Source organism: Xiphophorus maculatus, chromosome 7, assembly GCF_002775205.1.
Source record: "Xiphophorus maculatus strain JP 163 A chromosome 7, X_maculatus-5.0-male, whole genome shotgun sequence".
NCBI classification, from domain to species: Eukaryota; Metazoa; Chordata; class Actinopteri; order Cyprinodontiformes; family Poeciliidae; genus Xiphophorus; species Xiphophorus maculatus.
The window spans coordinates 3125687-3148951 of NC_036449.1; the positions used below are offsets into that span (position 1 = coordinate 3125687).

The following is a 23265-nucleotide window of genomic DNA, read 5'->3' on the forward strand; positions in this document are numbered from 1 at the left end:
TTCAATTTCTTGAAAAACCCTTTCAAGTCCTTTCAAAAAAGTATTTATGCAATTTGGAGACAAGTTCATGCAAAACGACCTACAAATGAGGATATAACAGTGTAGTTAATAAAGCTAACAATAAGCTACTTGGAAGGAACACGACAGGCAGGCTCTGTCAGAAAAAAAATCTGTTGGAAGTTCTACACAGGATACTGAATAGCAGAAGGTGAAGTGTGGTGGAAAGGTGGACATTGAACTCAAGCTTTAATGTGTAATCTCAATGAATCCAAAGAAAAGCTAACAATAGCTAGTATACTAGCAATTACGTCAATATTAGCATATTCACCCTTTTAACTGGCAACCCCTGCAAAGACAAAATAAAATCTAGAATCTGACTGAACGTCAATTTCATCTGTGGTTTAAAAAATAAGAGCTACTATAATTACCAGAATTTATAATGAGCCAAACACTAAGTTTTAATGGGTGGTTCCCTTGTTTTATTTCAAATACAATAAAAGATTTCAAGTTTACATAATGCATCATTCTGTGTTCAGTAGTTTTTCTTCTAGCATGAAACTGATGCAATTTTACTTAAAGAGCTCAGTCTTGTTGGAAGTGTGCGATTAGAAGTCAGAAAAATTATCCAAAACCATTTAGAAAGTTGGAGCACCTGCAGAAAATGTAGAAATACATAATTCTGCTTGCAGATCACTAGGAAAAAATACACCCAGTACTTTTGTTAGGATAGTGAGAGAAATTTATTTGCAAGTTCCTTATTAAAATGTATTCATATTTTGCTGAAAAAAAAGAAAAAAATCAGTATGGCTGATGGTTCAGCCGTACTGCATTGAAAATACTGTTTCTAATAGCCACAATTGACTTTTCGTTTTAGTGGATTATTCTAAAAAAAATAAAATAAAAAAAATGTTCAGCTTTTTTAATCTTTCTCATTAAATGAGAATTTCCTATTACCAAAAATAACTGAAATTCAACCTGTTTTCTAAAATGATCTGGCTCTGTTTAAAACACATAAAATGACATCTTAATAAAGAAGTCCGTTTCCTACGTTCTAACCCTCACACTCGTCATCGTCCGTGGTCTGGTAAATGAGCTGGTTCCTGCGTTTGATTATCGGAGTCGTGTTCCTGCTTCCCGCTTCGCCGCTGCTCCGCTTCAGGATGCGAGCGGCAGCCTCCTCGTCACCGCACCGTCCTTCCTGTTCGCCCTCTGGCTGAGCGGGAAGAGCTCTGGGGGTAGAGTGGGAGGGGGGCGGCAGGTCCATCAGGACGGAGGGGGAGATGGTAGATTTGGGCTCTGGCAGGACCATCCGACTGGGGGTGTGGGTATCTGAGGGCAGGTCCGCCTTTGCTCCTTTCTCCTCCTCCTCCTCTTCCCACTCGTCTTCGATGGTGATCTCATCAGGGTTAAAAGAACTGGACAACCCTGAAGTATCCGTCGGATACTCGCTGGGTTCATCCAGACTTTCATCCTCATCCTCCCTGGTGGCGCTCTGGGACCTGCCTGCGTCGTCGCCTCTCTGTCCGACCTTACAGTAGATGTCTGTGAGGCCCAGCTTGGTGCAGAGCTCTGTCGTTTGTGGGTTGGTGTTGTAGCTCGGGGGGGTGTGTGGCTGGGGGTGACCGGGGTCGTAAGGCGGGACGGTACGGCTGAAGTTGTCTGGAATGCCGAGTTCCCCGCTGAGATCCTCCATCACCTGCATCATGTCCGCCTCCGAAGCTCTGAAGTCCCACCTGACGGTTACAGACAATCCACAGCAGTGTCAGGGGAAACCACTGTTCACGACCAACAAAATCACAAACTCTTGAATTCTTTTGCTTGCGATAAGAGTGACAATTTATTCTCAGTAGCAGTTTTCACACTGAAGAGTGTTTTTGTGTTGTTGTTGGTGTGATCCCTAAAAATTATTGGATTTTTGAGGTTCTAATCAGTCAGTCGAGCTAAAAATGCTGCAACTTAACCGACAGTTTCTCTGCAAATGTCAAAGTTAATTGTTAATAAAAAAAAAAGTTTAAGCTTACTGTATGTTGAGATTCATTTAGATTGAGTGTATATTGTGTCATTTTTCTTGGGAACCTTTGCGTACCGTTCGTGCAAGCCGTTGTTCTCTGGCGGGTTCCAGCGCTGAGGAGTGGTCACCTGTAAACTGTTGGTGGCTTTCAGAACAGCAAACCACTCTGGGTCATATTCCAGACCTTCAGATGAACTCGATCTGTCTGGAATATCAACAATCTGAAAGATACAACGATATACTGTGAACACACACACGTATGAAATAGCATAGTATCTATGAAGAAGACTTCCTCTGACCTGCAAAAACTCTCTGTAGGGGAGACATTTATCCAGAGACAGGAACTTGGTGACACGTGGGGCTGCGTTACCCTTAGGCTACGAAGACGAGAACCAAGTTAGTTTTTGTTTCTTTAAAAACTGAGCCATATTCCACCTGGAGAGACTGAGACACTTACTGGATGCTGCATGAGAGCAGCAAACTTTACATGGAGATGTGCAGAGAACCAGTAGCTGGGCTGCAGATGGGCCAGCAGCTCCTCAGCAGCCGGACTTCCCAGTGTGTTGGTCTCCACTTCCGACCGCAGGAACTTCTTCTTCCGCAGCAGATCCTCCGTGTTTCCATAGTGGTAGATTCTTCGAGGCCAGTCATGGCTCATGAAAATATCTATGGGCATCTGGATCTTTTTTTTTTTTTTTTTGAAACAGTCATTTACCAATAAGACAAAAAAAAAAAAAACACAACAAAAAACAATATGCAATTCATATCTAAGCCTGTCACAATAAGCAAGGAATCAGTTAATCACATAATAAGCTCAGACTTCATAATCCATTTTATTTATGGTTTTAGTTTTCTATGTTTTTTTTTTTAATTTCTGTTCTACTTATTGTTTTTGGTCGTCATGTTTTACTTTGGATATTAAAAAAAATCTTCCAGTTCCAGAGTTCTTTTCAAAATTGAAGTGGCAGTATTATGTGTCTTCCAGGCATATAGAGCCATTTTATACCACACTCAAGTAACTATGTTAACTTGAGCTGTTATTAAAATTAAGTGTATATCAAATATGATTTAAAAAGAAATTTGACTACCTAATTTAACACCTTGAAATTGGGCCTCTGTCTCTTTAAAAACGCCTGCTCTTTCTGAAACTCCACCTTCAGAAAGTCATCACAACATGGCTCCTCTATTAAACCTTTAGCAAAGCTTTTTTACCAGCGTTGCACTGAGAAGTAGCTCCTATAATGAGCTCAGCAGATGTGAAGTTCCACCAGGTGTCTGCTAATTGCTGCTGGCTAGTTTATAGGAGCTGTGTGCTCCCTCAGAGTAGCTGTTGTGGGAGAGGAGGAAGCTCAGAAACCTGGAAATTGCAGAAACTTCCTGCTCGAAGGCAGAGCTAGGTCCACCCAGGCGTTTTGCACAGCTGAAAGGTTGCCATGGAGATTAAAAGATTCTCAAACATGCATGAAATAATCCAGGCAACAGGTATGCTTTTGATGAGGAAATAAAATTCTAACATGATGTGAAACTCAAATAAGTAAATTTTACAAAACACTGCACCTTTAAAGTTTATTGCCCATCGAGAGAGTGAATTTGAATTATGCCGTCATCGATACATTACTTGAAAATGGTCTCAAAACAACAATATTAGCGTTTATCGCAAGAACGTCTGGGACAATTTGTCAACCAGCAAAATGTGTTATTGTGACAGACCTGTTCATATCTGAAGGATTTGCAGCTGAACATTAGATCTTGATGTACCTGTTTCAGTTTAAACACCTCCATATTCCTGATGTGGTACACACTCCGGAGCGTTTCGGGATTATACGGAGGGAATTCGTGGTGACCTTAAGGGAAACACGCTCTGTCAGTGGAAAAAAAAACGTATCAAAATATTTTACATATTTAAAAATATATATAAATGAACAAACCCTTTCTGTAGTCGTGTGATTTATAGATTCCAGACAGGCCACCGATCCTGATCCCTTTATAGCGGACGACACCAGCGTAACCTGGAGACAAAAAGCCAAGTTAATATTAGTTAATGTATCGGACGCCCAGGTCTACAACCTTCTGCTGCTTACCCAGGTAATAAATGTTTGGAGCAACCCAGCCTCCGTACGGCAGCTCCTGCAGGTGGTTGGAAGCCTCATGGTTCCCTCCGATGAAGATGGTGAGAACTGGAGCCTTCTTCTCTCCAGAGTAATACCTGTAACAGTCCCATCACGTCTCAGCAACGTCTGCTCCACCGCCATCGTCACCACCAACCAAAACCAAACCACTGACTTGTAAAATGTCTGCATCGTCCGGTACTTTGCAGGCACCGCCATGCACTTCAAGTCTCCCTCATTCCGCACCGCCTGGAAGTCTCCACAGCAGAGCAGCAGATCCACTTTGATCGACTCTTTCTTCTCCAGATACTCGATGGTCTCATAGATCTTGTCCAGCTCGCCGTGGCAACAGCCTTCTACTGCGATCTTCATGCTGCGGGGCAACAGGTGAGCTGCAGATTACCAAACGAACTTACATTCACACTGTGAGGTTTAGTGATCGGCATGAGATGCCATCGACTATTACAAATATTTGAAATTTGACTTCTGTCAAAATGTTATTTTTGGTTATGAGAATGTAAACGGAGAATGTGCAAGATGAGTTCTACTTTTTTTTTTTTTTTCCACCAAAATTGGCAAACTATTTTGAAAAGCTTGCGGAAGGAAACCCAAAGTGTCTGACACAAGTCAGTCATACTGTTTATAAGGCAATGCAAGCAAATACTGAGGAAATGCATGTAAACTTCTGACTTTGAAGACATTATTAAATACATCTATTCCATTTTCTTCCTCTCATTATTGTAAAAATCAGAATATAGAAATGATTTTGGTAATTCTAACTAAAACAAGAGAAGTTCGGTTTGATTTAACTTGATTTAAAAGGTGGATGTTTCAACTGTTACACTACTCAATAAATCATTGTAATTGTTTCATTGTATGACGTCACCATGGTCTGTGTCTTAGGCATTCTAAGCCTTTGCATGCAGTTAATCAGTTTTTGATAATGACAACCTACAAATTAAATTGTACATAATATATTCATAGCAAGCAAATACTGACTTTAAATGCCTTAAGAACGTGAATATGAAAGTATTTTTCTGACTTGGTGCTGCTATTTATCAAAAGTATAGCTTTAACAAAGCCTAATTTACAAAAAAAAAAAATACATTTCCATTCTGGCAGCCAGATCATTAGTAGTAGCTCAAGTACTACAGCAACAAACCGAACACAGCACGCCTCAGCTAGCAATGCCTTTTGAGACGAAACAATGCAACGACAGAAGCAGAAGTATAGCAATTCAGGACATACGTGAATCAAGTTTTAGCTGAGGCGGTTACTGGTCTCCAGGGATTGTCCATAGAGGTTCTAATGTTCTTCAAAACACATGATTTTGTTACTAATCCACAGTTGAAAGCGATAGAACCAATTTTCCCACCTTGCTTTTATCATTCAACGCGCATGCGCAGCACTCTTTGAGCATGTTTTCAGACTCGGAAGCAGATTCATCATGAATGTGTTGATTACATTTTTTTAAATTGTTGTTTAAGATTTGTGTTTCTAAATATCATCTATGATGAAAAATAATATTCTAATGAGGATTTTCTAGCTTTGTTTTAATTTTGACGCTGGTTTGATCTTAGTAACGTATCGAATCGGGCTGAAAAGGAGGACACCTACGTCACTCTTATAAACAACATTTACCTAAGTGGTAAAGCCACAGACTGTCAGACAGCTCGCCAACACAACCAGGGCTGTTTTGTTCTGTATCCAGTAATAATTATCACAGCTGAACTCACACAGGATTCTGGTGCGTTATTAGGAAAGGAGAGTTCGTGGAAAGCCCCGTGGACGGCCGCCGTTACTTTTTAAAGCCGCTCATAGTTGCTCTGGGGGGCGGAGTGTCCTCGGAGTGCTGCGCCGATTGGGGCGCCCGCTTGGAGGAAGAGAGATGGCGTGCTTATTGGAGGCCCCTCTCCGCATCAGTGTTCTGTCTGTGAGTCTCACTCTCATAATTTAAGCCGGTTTGCAAAATGCTCCCCACAAAATCAAGCGGTTGATATCATGGAAACGGTCATAAACAGCTAGGGAGAGTTAAACCCCAGCATTAGCTCTGGAGGCTAAACGGGCTCAGCAGCATGTAGCTGTGCACCTACATAGCTGTTAAGGGGAACGTTTTTCACTGCCCCTTCGCTCCGCCGGGCGGAAACATATGAAACACTATTACTGACGAGTTGGTCTCATGGACGCCCGCCCCAGCGGTGCTCTCCCAAAAACAAATGAACCAACCACAGGAGCTGTCATGTCAGTGTCATTTGGAGTGAGTTAGCAGCTAGCTGCAAATTGAAAGTGTTTAAGCAGTTTAAACATGTTTACACACCACATAAAGCTCCAACTGAAGACAGTCATGGGAGTTAATTTCTATTTCCACTACCTGTTATAATTTGTTTTAAACCACTGAACCTCCTGCTTAGTCTTACGTTTGTAAACTTAGCGTTGTTAAGCTAACGTCAAATCCTGTGAAGTTAGCAGTGTACAATTAAGCTAACGCAGCTAATACATCTGTCAGCTCCATTATAGTTTTAAGTGAGTGAAAATAAGCCAAAGTGGTGCCATTTTTAGGATATTGCGAAACCTTTAAACTAGAGTTAATGGCTGCTTGATATTATTTAGCTAAAGTTTAGTGAAGGGTAAAAAGAAGCAGTCACAAGATACCCACATTTTAGCTACACAGAATCGAAAATATTGTTTTGTTCGCGTATTTTTGAGCATGAAAAGCTCTTACAATATCTGTATTGTAACAATGTGCAATCAACCTATGTGAGAAAGCTGCGAACAGAAGTGATGTTGCAGGTGGAGTCATGTTGTGTGTGTGTGTTGGCATCCGGAGCCATCCAACAGTATCACTGTGCTGTTAGCTGGCGGACCTTTAATTCTCAGGGGTCATGTGGAGAGTTCTGGTCCAACCTGTCAGTGGAATAAACAAAGTTTTCTGGTGTCACATGCAGCCTCATTAAATGACACATAAAACAGCTTTGTTGGGGGGCTGCTAGAATGAAGACTTCTGTATGCATCAGAGCAGTGGTTCTCAAATGGGGGTACGTGTACCCCTGGGGGTACGTGAAGCTTTTCAAAATATCTTTAAAAAATCTGTAGGCTCCTCATAATAAGTCTTGGGAAAAATTATTTTGTAAAAAGTTCGATAAAATATAAATGTGTGTTCATGCACTGAATTTTATATTCAGTATTTAGTTTCAATATCCTTTAAAATAAAACGGTTTGACTGGTTTTATACCTTTCTGGTGGTCACCGTCTTCTGTTTTTCTTTTTTGTTTAACCATGCAATGTTTGCAATATGGATGTATTTGTCAGGTTCACTGATATAAGTTGTTTGGCTTTAATAAATCAGACAGTGATTTTACAGCACTGTACCTCTTTTTAATTCCAAAAATGTTTTGCCCGTGTCAGGGGGTACTTGACTAAAAATATATTTTTAAGGGGGTACATCACTGAAAAAAGTTTGAGAACCACTGCATCAGAGAACACATGATTGTTTCTAAGCGAGCTAGAGTTAAGTTGTGTTTTGTGATTTATGTTTGAAAAGCTCATGAGATTGTTGTTTTACTGAAATGCTACGTATTTGTCCAGCATGAACGTCAAAAAAGAACATTGTGTTGGAAATTCTTTAGATTTGCTTGTTTATTAGCCCTCTCTACTCAAATCTGCACTGTTGTTTGTATTATGTAAGAAAACAGGCGAAGACTTAACCATTATATTCAAAAGTAATTCCGCTCTTCCAGATAATTAGCTTTTTGTGATGCAGCAACCACAAGTTTTAATGTACTTTATGTAGTATTTATGTGACAAACCAACAGTGGCATCCCTTTTTATTCAGTTTTCCTGAGTCCGTCCTTTGTAGAACTATAACCACATTTTTCTGTAAATACGGCTGGATGCTTTCTTCCAGGATTGCCCAAGCTGAAGAACAGCATCCAAACAGGATGATGCTACAATGGGAGATGCAGAGTCCAGGGCCACGCGTTAAATATTTTGGAGACCAGGGGAGGATTTTCCTTTAACTTCACCATTATGCACAGCTTTGTGTTGGTCACATACAATACCTATATAATGCATTGAAGGTTGTGGTTTTAATGTGGCAAACCGTGAATGGTTCAAATAGTCTGAACATTCTTGGTGTTGGAGTTAATATCTCTGGATTCGTATAGTTATATTTATTGGTTTTGTCTACACAGGAAGTCACCGCCACCAGTCGCCATTATGTTGACCGACTTTTCGACCCTGACCCACAGAAAGTCCTGCAGGGAGTCATGTGAGTCTAGCAGTGCTGAGGTTCTTCAGCATTATGTTTTAAAAAGCTGCCTGTTTTTTAAAATTCTTTTTTTGACCAATTGTTCTGTATGGAAAATGCATTAATGATTCACTTATACAAATAAGCAACACAATGTTTTTACCAAAATGAATCAGTTTATGATAAAAGCAGGTGAAGTATTTTTGCATGTAGTTTCTATGATTTCTTGTCTTCCTGGTTTATAAATATGACAGATATTATATGTCATCTCAGTGCTGGATAATATGGAAAAAAAAGAATATTACAATACGTATTTTTCTATTTTTATTGAAGGATCACAGTGTTTAAAGTTTCAAATTAATCCAGTTTCTAAGTTGGCTTTTATCTGAACACAAAGTACAATTAAAATAAACATTATTAATGATGACATTTATTCTCAAAAGTCACCCTTAAATGAAACAGAATTCCTTCAAGCCTCATGGAACATTATGCATTACAAGTGAAGAAGCAAAAAAACCCCAAAACATTTACAAACTATATGAAGATGTAAATATGTTAATGTGAAAGCCTAAAATAGGGAAAATCAAGTTGACAGGTTGCAATCTATCTTTTAAAAATGCTTTGAAGAAATGGGAACTAGGTACCTACTATTTGATAAACCACACATTGCCTGTCATATTAATTTTTAAAGCCTACCTTGATCTTTGGTATTTTCATTTTCTGTTTCTCCTTTAAAATATTAGTTATTTTATTTCTGTGCTATAATTCTACATGAGGACACAATTATCTTGGCAGTGAGCTGTATGGTAAGGGAGGTAAAATAAATAAAATAATCCCCAAAGCCCACTTTGGAAGAACTTCAGCAGAGACTTATATCTCTAGACTCCATAACAACCATTAGATGCGAACTACATCCCAACTGGTAGCTTGGTAGACACATGTAAACCTGTGGAGTTGGCTAAACTTTACATATGACCATTGCTGAGAATCGTAAGAGATCTGCGATCCTGTGGGCCTGTTTCCCTTCAAAACAATGATTGATTTATTAAACCTAACCATACATGGTCAAAGCAACACAGAAGTTTTTCATCAGATATAAAACCAATCTTCTTTCATCTTCACCTCAACACCCAGACCTAAATCCTGTAGAAAATCTTTGTCTGTATAGATACAGAGGTCAGCTTCCTCCTTCTGTGCTCAAACTAAATAAAGGTTTTGAGAAGATCAAGTGTTTTCCTGTCGGCAAATAGAGGTTGTAGATCATTTCCAGTTAATAATTTTATAACTGTGTGCCGTGATTTGGGTTATTTTAACATAGCTCATGTTTCAGGATATTATGGAAGCCCCATTTTTCCAATGAGAGATTTTCCTGAAGTGAACCAATATGTATATATGTACATGTTTTCATCTGATACTCTGAATCAGAACTCAGCATAAGGTAGATGACATGTAGTCTATTTCCTGGTTATTTTTATCATTTGAGGTTACTAGCTCTAGTTTCGGCTCGTAGCTCTCTGCTATCTAAACTCCAGCTGCACTTTTCCACCAGCTTCACTCAGCTGCTGTTTGATGTAATTTGGGTCACTGGCACAGCAGAAGAAAGGTTGCGTCAATAAATATGTGTTAAGCAAGTGCATATTGGACTTCAGATTTATAGAAATCAATCAGTTACACATTAATATTTTCAGTTTCACCTCAATTAAGCGTATCAAATATTTAATCTCTGGTGCAATTATTAAACCATGCTTCTTTTTTTTTTACTAAAAAATGATAATCTGGTGATAATATGAATTTTCCATGACAAAAATGAATTAACATAACAATGTGGTCACTTTGTCACAATAAAGGATTTGCTCCCTTGCAAATTTCTTCTTTTTTTTAACTTTCTTGCCACACTAATGTTTCTGATTGTACAACGTTTTTTTTTTTTTTTTTCAGATTAAACAAAGATGATATGGGTAAAAACAAAATGAAGTTTACAAATTATGATATTATTTAATAAGGCAAAACTATCTAAAATACAGTATCTAAATCATGAATTGTTTTTAACTAGATTTTTTCCGTTCAATTTCATTACCCACACTAAGACCTGATTATAAACTCATCTGTAAAGTTGAGAAATCCCTTCACATACACTATCATGATTGACAGCGCTAAGACCCTCTCCTGGCTCTGATTGGTTGTTTCTGAGCAGCAGCCGTACATTTCTGCAGATGGTGATAGGACCACAGTGAGGAGGTGGAATAGTTTATTACAGATCATCTGTCTCATACTCTTCTGTCATGGCATAGTGACAGTTTTAACAAATATGTAAAAAACCTTTTTTACATATACAAGTTACATACTGCAGTTTTAAACATTTAAACATCACAAAAAACAAACAAACAAATGAACTACTGTATCCAAAGAAAAGACTCTCATCTATCTTTTTGTTTTTTTATTTGTCTTTCCCTTAGTGATATGAAGAATGCTGTCATAGGAAACAACAAGCAGAAGGCCAATCTGATTGTCCTTGGAGCTGTACCGAGGTACTCTGCATATCTTTTCATTTCCATCTTTTCTCTTGCCATTTATTTGTTTTCTTTCTCTGTTGTTTCAAGCGCATCAGCATAAATATGGTGGTAAACAAACATTAGCATAGATCACATCTGCTGTCAGGTCTGCTGACTATTCCAAACCTGTGGGGTTTTTTAGGCTTTCTACCTTGTGCGCTGCTGTTTGTGATCTAATTTACATTTAGTAGTTTATGAAACATAATAAAACTGAAATGTTGGCCTTTAAGTTGTATGATGATCTCATCTGTAGCAAATGTAACACCAGATCCTGCATTCGCACTGACAATAGTGCAATGCTTTGTAATAATCCAGGCAGTTTTTTAACATGAGCTTTTTATTGCTGACCTCAGCTTCTCAACTATATATGCTCTCCTCTTTTTACTGGTCCGTTTACATGGAAACAAAGTCAAAAGTCTTAAAAGAAACAATGAGGCCATGGTTGAACAAAATGTCAAATCTGACTCACTTACACCTACACATACCGAATTCAAAATCTTATTTTAAGTGACCTAATGAAACGACAATTAAAGTGACAGATTTAAGAGTTGGATGTTTGATACACTACAAAATCCTACCAAGTATTCTTGTTTGCATTCTAGTGCAATATTACATATTACATTTAAGTAGGACAAAATTGACTTTTCAGCAAGATATAGGAGTTTGATTTAAGTCAATAATTCCATAATATTGATGAAAAAGTACTAGATCCTCTGGTAGATAATTTCATGTACATCATGAGTAAAATGTCTTGTTACAAGTGAAATAATCTCCCAGTTCAAACAGCAGAACGTTTTCATCAATATTAAGGAATAATTGACTTGGAACAATCTCCTATGACTTGTAAAAGTTGTAAGTTAGTTTTGTCGTGTTTCAATTGTACTAAGATATTTGTAGTAGAAACTAGATCAAAAATACTTGGTAAGATTGGTTAGTTTTGCAGTGTCAGTCTTGTTCCTTGCAGGTGATGAAGTCGGTTTCAGATTTTCTCTCTCTCTGCTTCCAGGTTACTGTACCTGCTTCAGCAGAGCTCGTCCAGCCTGCAGCTGAGGACGGAGTGCGCCGTGGTGCTGGGCAGTCTGGCCATGGGCACCGAGAACAACATCAAGTCCTTGGTGGACTGTCACATCATCCCCACCCTGCTCCAAGGTGAAGCTATAAAACACACCGCCATGCATGCAAATAAGAAAACAAGGGCAAACGGTCGTTCCTTTTGCTTTGCAGGTCTCCTGTGTCCAGACCTGGTCTTCACTGAAGCCTGTCTTCGATGTCTCAGAACTGTCTTCATCAGTCCCGTTACGCCTGTGCAGCTGCTGTATACAGTAGGTCACCTTACACCTGACTCTGGGCAGCACATGTTTACAGGGCCTTCCTTTCCTTGCAATTCTAGATCCTTGCAATGTGATTATTCACAATAATACATCTTTTAGGTCCTATGCACTGCAAAAATGCTAAATCTTACCAAGTAGTTTTAGGGCTGTTTCTAGTGCAAATATCTGTGTACACTTGTAGTAAGGCAAAACTAACTTACAAGTAGCTGTAAACCAAGATGGAACTTGTTTTGAGTCAATAAATCCTTAATATTGCTGAAAAAAATACTAGTTCCACTGGCAGATTATTTCATTTATAATTAAACATTTTTCCCATATTACAAGTGAAATAATCTGCCAGTGGAATTATTACTTTTTATCATTATTAAGGAATTATTGACTTTAAAAACGAGCTCCTATATTTTGCTCAACAGTAACTTTTAAGTTAGTTTTGCCTTATTTTAAGTGTACTAAAATGTTTGCGCTAGAAACTAGAATAAAAATACTTGGTAAGATTTAGTGTCTACGCATGTGTCTATTTGATTACAGAATTATTTTTCAGATGACTCTTCTGTACATGTAGAGGAACGAGTTGATATATTTTACAGCACCGTTAGAAACCACTTAGTGACGTCTCTAAGGTGAAGTTGATGCTTTCTGAACTGGATTCAGTGAGGATTTGATACTGCAGGAACTTAATCGCAGCTTCACTATTCAAATTCAAAAATACTTTATTGATCCCAAAGGATCAATTTCACATGTACTGTATATTCTCCACATTGCTCTACATTTATTGTCAGAACTGTAGTGTAAGTATGCTTGTTTCTGCTTTTTGTCAGTGCTGTGAGGCCATGCACATATAGTGTTGTTGTATGTTTTACTAAAGGATCCCACTGTGATTCCCCATCTCATGTCTCTACTGAGCAACTCCCAGAGAACCCAGGAGTACATCACTCAGATCTTCTCCCACTGTTGTAAGGTATTTGACGGTATTTGGTCACACACGAACATAATGGATTCAATCCCACACACACAGACACACACACATATATCCAGACTGTAATCCGCTGCTGATTGTTGTCCGCAGACCCCAGAGCACCAGACTGTTCTTTTCAACCACGGCGCCATCCAGAATATCGCCCCTCTGCTTATTTCACCCTCCTATAAGGTACGCAGCTCCTCCCAGTGAGGTCGTCTGACGTGTTCTTACCGCCAGTGATGCGTACATCAACTTCTACATCATTCCCTCCTCAGGTCCGGATGCAGGCGTTAAAGTGTTTCTCAGTCCTGGCCTATGAGAACACTCAGGTCTCCATGACACTGGTGAATGGTGAGATTCTCACCTGCTTTTGGTTTTCCCTCCACTTTTTCTCCTCTTCTGAGCTCTGCTTGTTGTTCTGTTGCTGGCAGTGCTGGTGGATGGTGAGCAGCTCACTCAGGTATTTGTTAAAATGATGCAAAGGGATCAACCCGTTGAAATGCAGCTAACAGCAGCCAAATGGTGAGTGTTGCAGCGGTTTTGCCAATAACGCATCATAGTTGCAGTATGTAACTTTTACAAACAATATGTTTCTTTTTTACATATTTGGTAAAACTATCACTATGCACAAACAATATAATATGAGACAGATCATCTGTGAAAAAAATGAAGCTCCTCACACTTCTCCTTGTACTTTATGGCTGTCTGTAGAAATACACTCTCTAGTCAGAAACAACCAATCAGAGCCAGGAGGAGGGTCTTAACGGGGTCAACCATCACAATTGGACCTCTTATGAAAACATGGAAAAATAGAATTGGGTGGGTTGTTTAAATTTGGGCTGATTTTCCTTCGACATAATTTTTAGAAAGTATTCATAGAAATATTTAGTTGAAATATCTATCATTGTGTGGCAGAAAAGCACAAAAGTTGTACATTTTAATAAATGTACATCTTCTTACGCTAATTTTATTAGTTCATTTATTTTTAAATGTCTAAAATCTTGCAGACCAGAGTCTGTAATGAATGCTAAAGCCAGTTAGCATAGCCCACAGTGACAGCAGATAAATAGTTTTTTTGAAACGGGAAGTTGTTTCTCCACCATTAAGTAACTTATACACATGCGTGATTGACAGCACTAAGGCCTTTCTCCTGGCTCCAATTGGTTGTTTTTGGTCGGTAGCGGTCCATTTCTGCAGATTGCAAATTTATCACTGGGAGGAAGTGAAAGGGCTAGATTTTTTTTCCCCCACAGGTCATCTGTCTCATACCATACTGTTACTATATGGTGCCAGTTTTAACAAATCTGTAAAAAACACACTTTTTATAAAAGTTATAGACTTCAGCTTTACAGTTAGAGCGTGTTTGTTGTTTGCGTTGACCTCATGTGTGGCTGCTGTTTCCATTCCAGTCTAACCTACATGTGTCGAGCAGGTGCCATCAGGACCGACGACGGCTGCATAGTACTAAAGGTTTGGATCTTTTTACCCCTGCATTTTGTCCTAACTACCGACGGTGAGCCGTTTCTGTGCGACGTTTCTGTGCGACGTCACTTCCTGTTGTGTGTTCAGACGTTGCCCTGCCTCGTGCGAATGTGCAGTAAAGAGCATTTACTGGAGGAGAGAGTGGAGGGTGCAGAGACACTAGCCTACCTGATGGAGCCCGACGTGGAGCTGCAGAGGATCGCCAGCACCACCGACCACCTGGTGGCCATGTTGGCCGACTACTTCAAGTACCCCAGCTCTGTGTCTGCCATCGCTGACATCAAGAGGGTGGGTCTAAGCAGGCCTTTTACATGTATCTGACTGAAATGGAGAGTTTGGGTTATATGAAATAAGTTATCAATATTTCCTGTACCAGTTGTAGAAAGATGTTTCATTGCACTGTTTGTGGGAGAGTGGTTATTTCCTCAGATTGGTGGAAGCCTTTTACAGATTGTTTAGCCTGAGTAATTGCTTGTAAATTGAATAGAAATTCCTGGTTAGTCTTTGGTCTCGGCTGCTTGTGTTTTGTCTGGGTTCAGTTTCACCTTCTGTCTGTGTGCTGCTGTTAGATAAATGTGTAAGAATTGAATAAAAAACAGGAATGAAAATCACATCAGATCACTCCTAGCCTAAAAGATTTTGGTGATTTCTGTCAATTTCAATACCTACTTATAACTGTGTCATCAAATGATCAGTATGACCAAACTTCTGATTCATGGTGGGTACACAGATGCTGGATTGTGATGTGATTATGTCTTTCTTGTGTAATATGATGGCATATTTATGTACTCTACACTCTTTTCAACTTAATTTGAAAGTCATTTGCTTCAGGCTTTCTTCCTCCCTTTAATCTTTTGATTGTTGGTTCTTTCCCAATGGGCTTTTGGGTCTGGATGGGATTGTTTTAAATGTTTTACAGAACCTTTTTTGATTAAAGCTAAAAGCCGTCCGTATTGAAATGTTGCGCCTGTCCACTCTGCAGCTGGACCATGACCTTAAACATGCACATGAGCTGAGACAAGCTGCTTTCAAGCTCTACGCCTCTCTGGGCTCAAATGACGAGGACATTCGCAAAAAGGTTCTGCAGTCAGTTTTTTCCCCCCCATTCCTGCATGTGTGGGTGATATGAACACATGCTCATGTTCCAATGCACTGCCTTTGTTTACTTCAGATCACAGAGACAGAAAACATGATGGACCGAATAGTCAGCGGCCTATCGGAATCCAGCATTAAAGTGCGGCTGGCAGCGGTGAGGTGAGCCTCTCTCAACTTCGTTTTCCACTTTGAAGAAGTGGAATGCATGCACAAGCAGGCATTACTTGTGCATCAAGTAATGCCTGCAGGATTCATTTTAACTTTGGAGCTCTTCATACTGATGCCATACTGATAATAAAACCATAACACTATGAATGTGTATGAAAATGTTCCCAACAATTAGATGAAGGAAACTGAACTTGAAGGAACTGTGTAAATACGCTGAACCAAAATAGTGCATGAACCCAAGATTAAAGGTTAGAGCTACAGTATGCAACTTTTACAAAAATGTGTTTTAGCCCTCACATCCAGTTGTTAAAACTGTCACCATGTTGAAGCAGTGTGATATGAGACAGATGATCTACGAAAAGATGGAGGCGTCTGCAGAAATGTACCGCTCGCAGTCAAAAACAACTAATCAGAGCCAGGAGGAGGGCCTTAGCGCTGTCAATCAACATCGCTTACTCGCTGTAATGTGCTAATGGTGCAGAAACAACTTACCATTAGATGATAACTGTGTTGTGGTGAACCAGATGTAGTGTAGCGGAGAAAAAGTGAAAGGTTGTGAGCAACACGAGGATGACTGACAGAGCTACGACCCTATTCCTGGCTCTGATTGGTTGTTTTTTACAGAGCGGTGTATTTGCTCAGACGACTGTTAGAAGGAGGCAGAGGAGCCTTTTTTTTTTTGTCATATTAGACTGTCACGACATGGTGATAGTTTTAACAAATATCTAGAATCCATATTTTTCATAGAAGTTGCTGTAATGTTTGTCCATGTGTGCATGTCTCCTCCTCTCCCCTCTTCACTCCTCTGCAGGTGTCTTCATAGTCTTTCCCGGTCAGTGCAGCAACTAAGGACCAGCTTTCATGATCATGCTGTGTGGAAGCCCCTCATGAAGGTCAGTTTGAACCGATCTCCACTCAACTTTCTGACTGAAGTAAGACTAGAATCTGTTCCAGCTGTCAGGCTGTTCACTATGAATGATGTGTTTGTGTGCAGCTGCTGCAGAACGCCCCAGATGAAGTCCTGGTCATGGCTTCCTCAACACTATGCAACCTGCTGCTGGAGTTCTCACCAAGTAAAGAGGTGATGATGTCACTAGACACTGAAGAAGCCCTCACATCCAGTTGTTTTTAGATATAGTTGATCAATTATATGTGGCTCAGTTTGTGAAGAGAGTACATTTTAAATTTAATGGACAGTAGACCAGTTTAAAGTTGATCTGTAAATGAAGTTATTTCCAACAGCCCATCCTGGAGTCTGGGGTGATCGAGTTACTATGCAGTCTGACTCAGAGCGACAGCCCTGCTCTCAGGGTAAATGGCATCTGGGCCCTGATGGTAACGAGCAAACTTTTGTTTCATTATAGAATTCATTTATTAAAAAAAAAGAAGAAACCAAAATATGGTGATGGGAAAAACTCCCATCTTATATGTATAGATGTGTTGAATCCCCCCCATGATGTGTTTCCAGAACATGGCGTTCCAGGCCGATCAGAAGGTGAAGGTGGAGATTGTCCGGTGTCTGGGCACCGAGCAGCTGTTCCGCCTGCTCTCTGACCCCGACACCAACGTGCTGATGAAGACTCTTGGTTTGCTGCGTAACCTACTGTCAACGCGCCCGGTGAGACGTAGACCCCCCCGCCCCCCAAACACACACACACACACACACACACACACACACACACACACACACACACACACACACACACACACACACACACACACACACACACACACACACACACACACACACACACACACACACACACACACACACAGAATATTCTGTTTGTGTTCCCTCACAGCTAAAAACACAAAATCTTACCAAGTACCAAGTCTGGTTGAACGATGTGTGTGTCCAGTTGATTTTTGTATTTTTTTTTCGTTTTTGGGGGGATTTTATTGTAATCCATAGGGGGGCCCAGAAAATCTTTGGGAACCACTGTACTAATCAAAGGCAACTGTAAACGGCTGGGTCTTTAGTCTTGATTTGAAGGAACTTAGTGTTTCAGCTGTTTTGCAGTTTTCTGGAAGTTTGTTTCAGATTAGAGGAGCATAAAAATGTTGTCACTGCACTGGGGCATCCATTCCCTCTGACTGGACTTGCATACGAGCCAATAGTAAACTCCCAAACAGTAGAAATGATCAATTACAGAATGCTGTGTAGGAAATGCAGACGGACCAGTTAGAGGTGAGATTCAGGCTGTGTCTATGTCTGGATTTCTATTAGTTGAACAGCTCAGCCAGCGCTGCATTCAGGCTTCTCTCTGAGCCGTAATGTGCTGAATGTGAAGGATTTCTCCATGCATCTCAACACTGACCTCCCTCTGCTCTCCTCATGCTGCCAGCACATAGACCAGATCATGAGCTCTCATGGGAAGCAGATCATGCAGGCGGTGACCCTGATCCTGGAAGCCGAGCACAGCATAGAGGTCAAAGAGCAGGTGAGCATGCGAAACAGGATTTCTCTGCAGCACTTCGTCTTGCTGCTGCACTGCAGGATGGGATTTCTACGTTTTGAGTTAAATCTGTGATCAGCTCAGATGAAAGCACTGACTCTTCGTTTTGTTTTTTTTTGTTCACTCAGACGCTGTGCATCCTCGCCAACATCGCCGATGGAAACACAGCCAAGGAGCTCATCATGACTAATGATGACATGCTCCAGAAAATTAAATACTACATGGTACGGCCCAGTGTTGATCCAACCCAGTGTTGAACTTTTCAACACAAGCTTGCTTCATTGTTGCTTTCTGATTTTAGCCTCATGAAAAAAGAACATTTATTTAGAATAGAATAGAATAGAATTCAACTTTATTGTCATTGCACTGTCACAAGTACAAGCAACGAGATGTAGTTTGCATCTATCCAGAAGTGCTCTACGAGATATAAATATTTATTTACAGATGTACAAATGTACAACAAAATGTACATTTAGCTAGAAGCTAAATATTTATTTCATTTTGTTTAATTAGATTTGTATTACATGAGGATGTTTTGTATGCTCTTATTACTCGCGTTGAGAATAGTCAATAACTTCTATAAAAGAATGCCTTGATGATTTATTATTAAGACTGAAGTAAAAATGTTAGAATAGAACTATAGATTCAGGATTTCAAGAAACATTTGAAGAATAAATCACTAACAATGTATATAGACATGTGATTAATATCAATAGATAATACATCTGATAGAATATTCACTGAACACCAACCCAGAACCGCACAGCATTCTGGGCGATGTAGGCAAAGGAAAAGATTTAACTGCTCAACCTTTGACAGCGAGCTAAGCTATTTGGTGGCATCAATTAACTGTCTTTGGTTACCTAGCAACAACTGTTGCTAAGTAACTTGGGTAGCAGCAGTTTTATGTTTTGCTACACTGCCTCATAACTTTAAAAAAAAAAACCAAAAAAACAATGGAGTGAAACTCCGGACAGAACAGGAGAGGTCACATCACCAGTTTGACAATTATCAGTATTGACTGATACATGAGCTGATATGATGATAAGTTTTTCAGCCGTATTGTCCAGCCTGACATTTAAAATTGTGCTCACGGTTCAGAAAGCGTTGGTTTCGCTACAGAACAGGGCTGTGTGTCTTTGACTTCCTCTCCGTCCTCTGTTCCCACAGGGACACTCGAACGTGAAGCTGCAGCTCGCCGCCACCTTCTGTGTGTCCAACCTCATCTGGAACGAGGAGGACGGTAAGGACTGCTGCCAGCTGGTCGATTCAGATTACAGAAGAACTCATGGATGTAAAAAAATATGGCAGAAAAAGAGAGTTTCTGTTAAATTCCTGTCACATGATCTTTTTAGTAATTTTTTCATTGAGGAACATTACAGTTGCTGATTGTAATTATTGGTTTTCTGTTTATTTCAGATTTCTCCCACGTCATTTTTAAAAGTACTTTCTTGTCCACCGAAATCTGGTTTAAAATTTAATCCAGTTCCAATCAAAGTCAAAAATTTGATAGAAAGCACAGCAAAGCCTTGAGATTAATCTCAGACATTTTCTAGAATTAAAAATATATATACATTTCTGAAATGTGAAAATCAGGAATTTCCAACTTTCTTTTCCAAGAAAATTTCTGAAATTAAAATAAAAACGTCAGAATTCTTTTTGGCAGCAATTTACTCCTTCTTTTAATCTGTCTACAATGGCCCTAATTTGCTGTTGTAGGATGATTGCAGACTAAGTATTAATCAGTACCATGTCCCCACCTGAGTCTGTTTTTAAAGTAAAATCAGCTTTACAAACTCGGCGTCTTGGACACGATGATGAAGTTTTCCGGTTTGCTCCTGGTTGTGCGTTAGGTTCTCAGGATCGCCAGGACAAGCTGAGGGAGATGGGCTTTGTGGACGTCCTGCACAAACTGACGCAGTCAGCCGATCCCAACCTCAGCGACAGGTGGGCCACTGAGCAGAAAACCTCTTTGCCCCTTCCGTTAGCAAAGACTGTTGTCTGACCTTGATGATGATGATGATGATGACGTGTTTGTGTCTCTGTCAGGGCGAAGACGGCGTTGCAACAATACCTAGCATGACTACAGTGGGCAGCGATCCTCTACTGCCAGGCTAACTGACGGTCATCTAGAGGACGCCTGTCGCTGCCTGTTTGGGTTTATGTTGGCTTTCGTTTTGAGACTTGCACAAAGACACCTTTTTGTTTCGTCTTGGACCTGTGGCCCACGTTTCTCCTGCCTCCCGTTTTCAGCGGTTCTTCTCAGCCCTAACTCATCGTGGAAGAGGCTCCGAGTGTGTGGCTGTTTGGTAGTTGGAGAAATTAGGGAAGTTTTTTTTTTTTTCCTGTTCCTTTGTCTTTTTTTGCTGGAGAGGTAACTTTCTGGGGTTTGACGTCATATTCCCATACATGCGCTCGTCTGAGGCTTCTCTTCTGGGACTCCTGACGGAGGAGATTCAAGACAGGCGAACTTCCTGGTGTTTCTTTTGGAATTTTTGGATTAATATTGCTGTTAATATTAACGTCTACACAAGGCATCACTAGCAAGGATATATTTGGAAGAAATGCCTATTTTGAAACTTTGGGTGTTTTATTTTTTTGTGGACATATACCTCGTAAATATATATAAATATAAATATATATAAATTTAAACATAAATATATATTTTTGGATTTTTATTTTCCCCCTGTTCTCAGCCCATTGACTCCATCCTCTCCCGCTACATCTCCACTCTCAGCACAGTTGGAACTGCAGCCTGATTGGATCACTATTAAACCCTGAATTTTGTCTGCAGGGGTGAAAACTGAAAACAAATCCAAGGATCCCAGATTTCTAAGTTTCCGGTGGCGACCGTGAAGAGGCTGCTTGCACTTGACGCCTGTCACCTCTGCCCAGTTTCCTTACAGTCCCCATGGGAAATGTAGTTCCAGAGCTGGTAGTGCTTAATCCAATCAGCTCCGTTATCAGTGGAGTAGAGGAGGATTCACTGTTGCTATCTCTGTATCATCCCCCCTTCTCTCCTGTACTTCTTTTTCTGTGTGTTTGTCAGAATGAAAACATGAACAGCAAACCCTCTCCTGCCATCCTCCTCCTCCACCGTTTCCTCTCTGAAGCTAGCGCTCCGGTGTAGAACCTCTCCTCCATCTAGGGGGTTTTTAGTGTTTCCCTCTGACATTTCAAACCGTACTGAAGTTCTGATAGAATGAATGTCACAAAATGGAAAATATATGCAGACCTGCAGAAGGATTCCTTTGTGTTGTGTGTTATTTCTTCTGTAGGGAGGCTGCATAGTTTTTGTTTCAGTCCCAAATCTAGATAAAGCTAGTTAAAGCTGCAGTATGTAGCTTTTTTTTTTGGTTTTTTGGGGTATTTGTTGAAAGTGTATGAGAAATAATCAGTGGAAAAAAATGTCGTTTCTCTGCCTTCTCCCAGTGCTCCTACTACTTATTTTTAACAACCAATCAGAGCTAGGAGGCGGGTCTTGGCGCTGCCAGTCAGCTAGCAGAACCTGTCCTGAATGCTTGGCTGGTTAGCATGGCCATCAATGATGGTGGATAAATGATTTTCCTGTAATTTTTACGTCACTTCTCCGCCATTAACACATTTACCAGTATATGAGGTTGATTGACATCGCTAAGACCCACCTCCAAGCTCTGATTGGTTGTTTGTAGTTTCTTCAGACACCAATAGTAGCTCAGAGAGGAGATGGAGGGCCTTGACTGTTTTTTCCCCCACAAATTGTCTGTCTCCTACTCTTTGTTACACATTTTAACAAATATATCTAAAACATATTTAAAAAAGTTACATACTGCAGCTTTGATGTGTTATTTTGTAAAGCCACAACATTGCAGAGCCTGACTTTTAAGATTTGGTACTAGGAAGCGTATAGGTGCTCCTTTCTGTCTTTTTTGTTTTGGGTTAATTTCTTACAAGAATAAAAATCTGGAGTTAATTTAACCATATATTTGCTTTGACCGTGTGATGGTCAACATCACGTCTGAGTAAGGTTAAAGAGCGGGTTCTTTATCGACACTTAAGAACGTGGCATATGTGACTGTAACTCCGTATTGTTGTCTCTGACAAAGATGTCAGGCCCAAAATGGCCTCTTTTCTAATTTTTCTTAGTGTGTTTCTGGCTTGAAGCAAAGGAAAGTATCCAATGAAATGAAGGTGCTGAACTAAACATTTAATATTCTTGGTTCATCTGGAGTGAAATAAAAGTAGATCATTGTTAATGTTCATGTCCCTACGTGCTCATTAGGTTCGACTCTGTTCTGTTCTCACGTTGTGCCAGTGCTTCCATCGTCACACTTAGAGACTTCCAGACTGCACCGCTTCCATGGAAAATGGCTTCCGACTGTTACAACTAAAATATTATAGGTATTATTTTTAAGATTTTAGGTAGAATAGAACAGAATAGAATAGACTACATTGATCCCCAAAGGGAAATTGAAAAGATATTCCATCCAAAATGTTAATAAAAATAAATATAACCAGAAACAATATAAAAAAAACTATATAAAATATTTGATAAAAAAATATGTGCACAAGTGTGATATTACAGGCAATTTCAATATGACTCAATATAAAATGAATAACAAACATGCACATGGAAATATGTTGATCTATAAATAAATTTATAAATGAGTTCATAAAAAAAAACTTAGACACAAAAGAGTTGGACATTACAAAACCTGGCAGACTGAATGGACCAGGATTGCTCAGGTCCAGTCCTGCAACTTTTAGATTCATCCGTTGTCAGCAGACGAGGCTCAATCGTCTGAATTCTCTCAGCAGCCATTCAGCTCTGAACGGGCCTGGTAACAAGCCACTCATTTCATTCAAAGTCAGAATTTTA

The 23265-nt window shown here is 39.9% G+C and overlaps 2 protein-coding genes across 3 annotated transcripts; one reads left to right on the forward strand and one right to left on the reverse strand.

Annotated features, from left to right (window-relative positions):
• Positions 1-227: 227 nt before the first annotated feature.
• Positions 228-5944, reverse strand: dbr1 (debranching RNA lariats 1). Of its 2 annotated transcripts, none has more exons than XM_023337231.1 (9): positions 5856-5944; positions 4295-4492; positions 4093-4217; positions 3940-4020; positions 3770-3855; positions 2469-2693; positions 2311-2388; positions 2087-2232; positions 228-1733 (listed from the first exon to the last, which is right to left on the reverse strand). In XM_023337231.1, exons 2-9 carry the CDS (start codon positions 4489-4491, stop codon positions 1052-1054), a joined length of 1620 nt encoding a protein of 539 aa, XP_023192999.1. In that variant the 5' UTR covers position 4492; positions 5856-5944; the 3' UTR covers positions 228-1051. The 2 variants fall into 2 exon arrangements, with proteins under 2 accessions (XP_023192999.1, XP_005803878.1); XM_005803821.2 differs by lacking the exon at positions 5856-5944 and adding an exon at positions 5368-5515.
• A 25-nt stretch (positions 5945-5969) lies between these two features.
• On the forward strand, positions 5970-22646 carry armc8 (armadillo repeat containing 8). Its single transcript, XM_005803797.2, has 22 exons — positions 5970-6052; positions 8310-8386; positions 10822-10893; positions 11924-12066; positions 12142-12239; positions 13114-13206; positions 13315-13395; positions 13482-13557; positions 13638-13728; positions 14616-14676; positions 14776-14976; positions 15671-15766; positions 15860-15942; positions 16763-16844; positions 16946-17032; positions 17194-17286; positions 17420-17569; positions 18297-18392; positions 18536-18631; positions 19578-19650; positions 20261-20354; positions 20457-22646. Exons 1-22 carry the CDS (start codon positions 6008-6010, stop codon positions 20488-20490), a joined length of 2022 nt encoding a protein of 673 aa, XP_005803854.1. The 5' UTR covers positions 5970-6007; the 3' UTR covers positions 20491-22646.
• The last annotated feature ends 619 nt before the right edge of the window (positions 22647-23265 follow it).

Excerpts from the sequence above, each read along its gene's own strand:
- dbr1 (XM_023337231.1), bottom strand. The coding sequence starts at position 4,491 with ATGAAGATCGCAGTAGAAGGCTGTTGCCACGGCGAGCTGGACAAGATC. Across the intron at positions 4,218-4,294 it reads ACGATGCAGACATTTTACAA|GTATTACTCTGGAGAGAAGA; the intron begins GTCAGTGGTTTG and ends GGACTGTTACAG. Across the intron at positions 2,694-3,769 it reads AGGTGTTTAAACTGAAACAG|ATCCAGATGCCCATAGATAT; the intron begins GTACATCAAGAT and ends AAAAAAAAAAAG.
- armc8 (XM_005803797.2), top strand. The coding sequence starts at position 6,008 with ATGGCGTGCTTATTGGAGGCCCCTCTCCGCATCAGTGTTCTGTCT. Across the intron at positions 13,729-14,615 it reads CAGCTAACAGCAGCCAAATG|TCTAACCTACATGTGTCGAG; the intron begins GTGAGTGTTGCA and ends TTTCCATTCCAG. Across the intron at positions 18,393-18,535 it reads GCATAGAGGTCAAAGAGCAG|ACGCTGTGCATCCTCGCCAA; the intron begins GTGAGCATGCGA and ends TTGTTCACTCAG.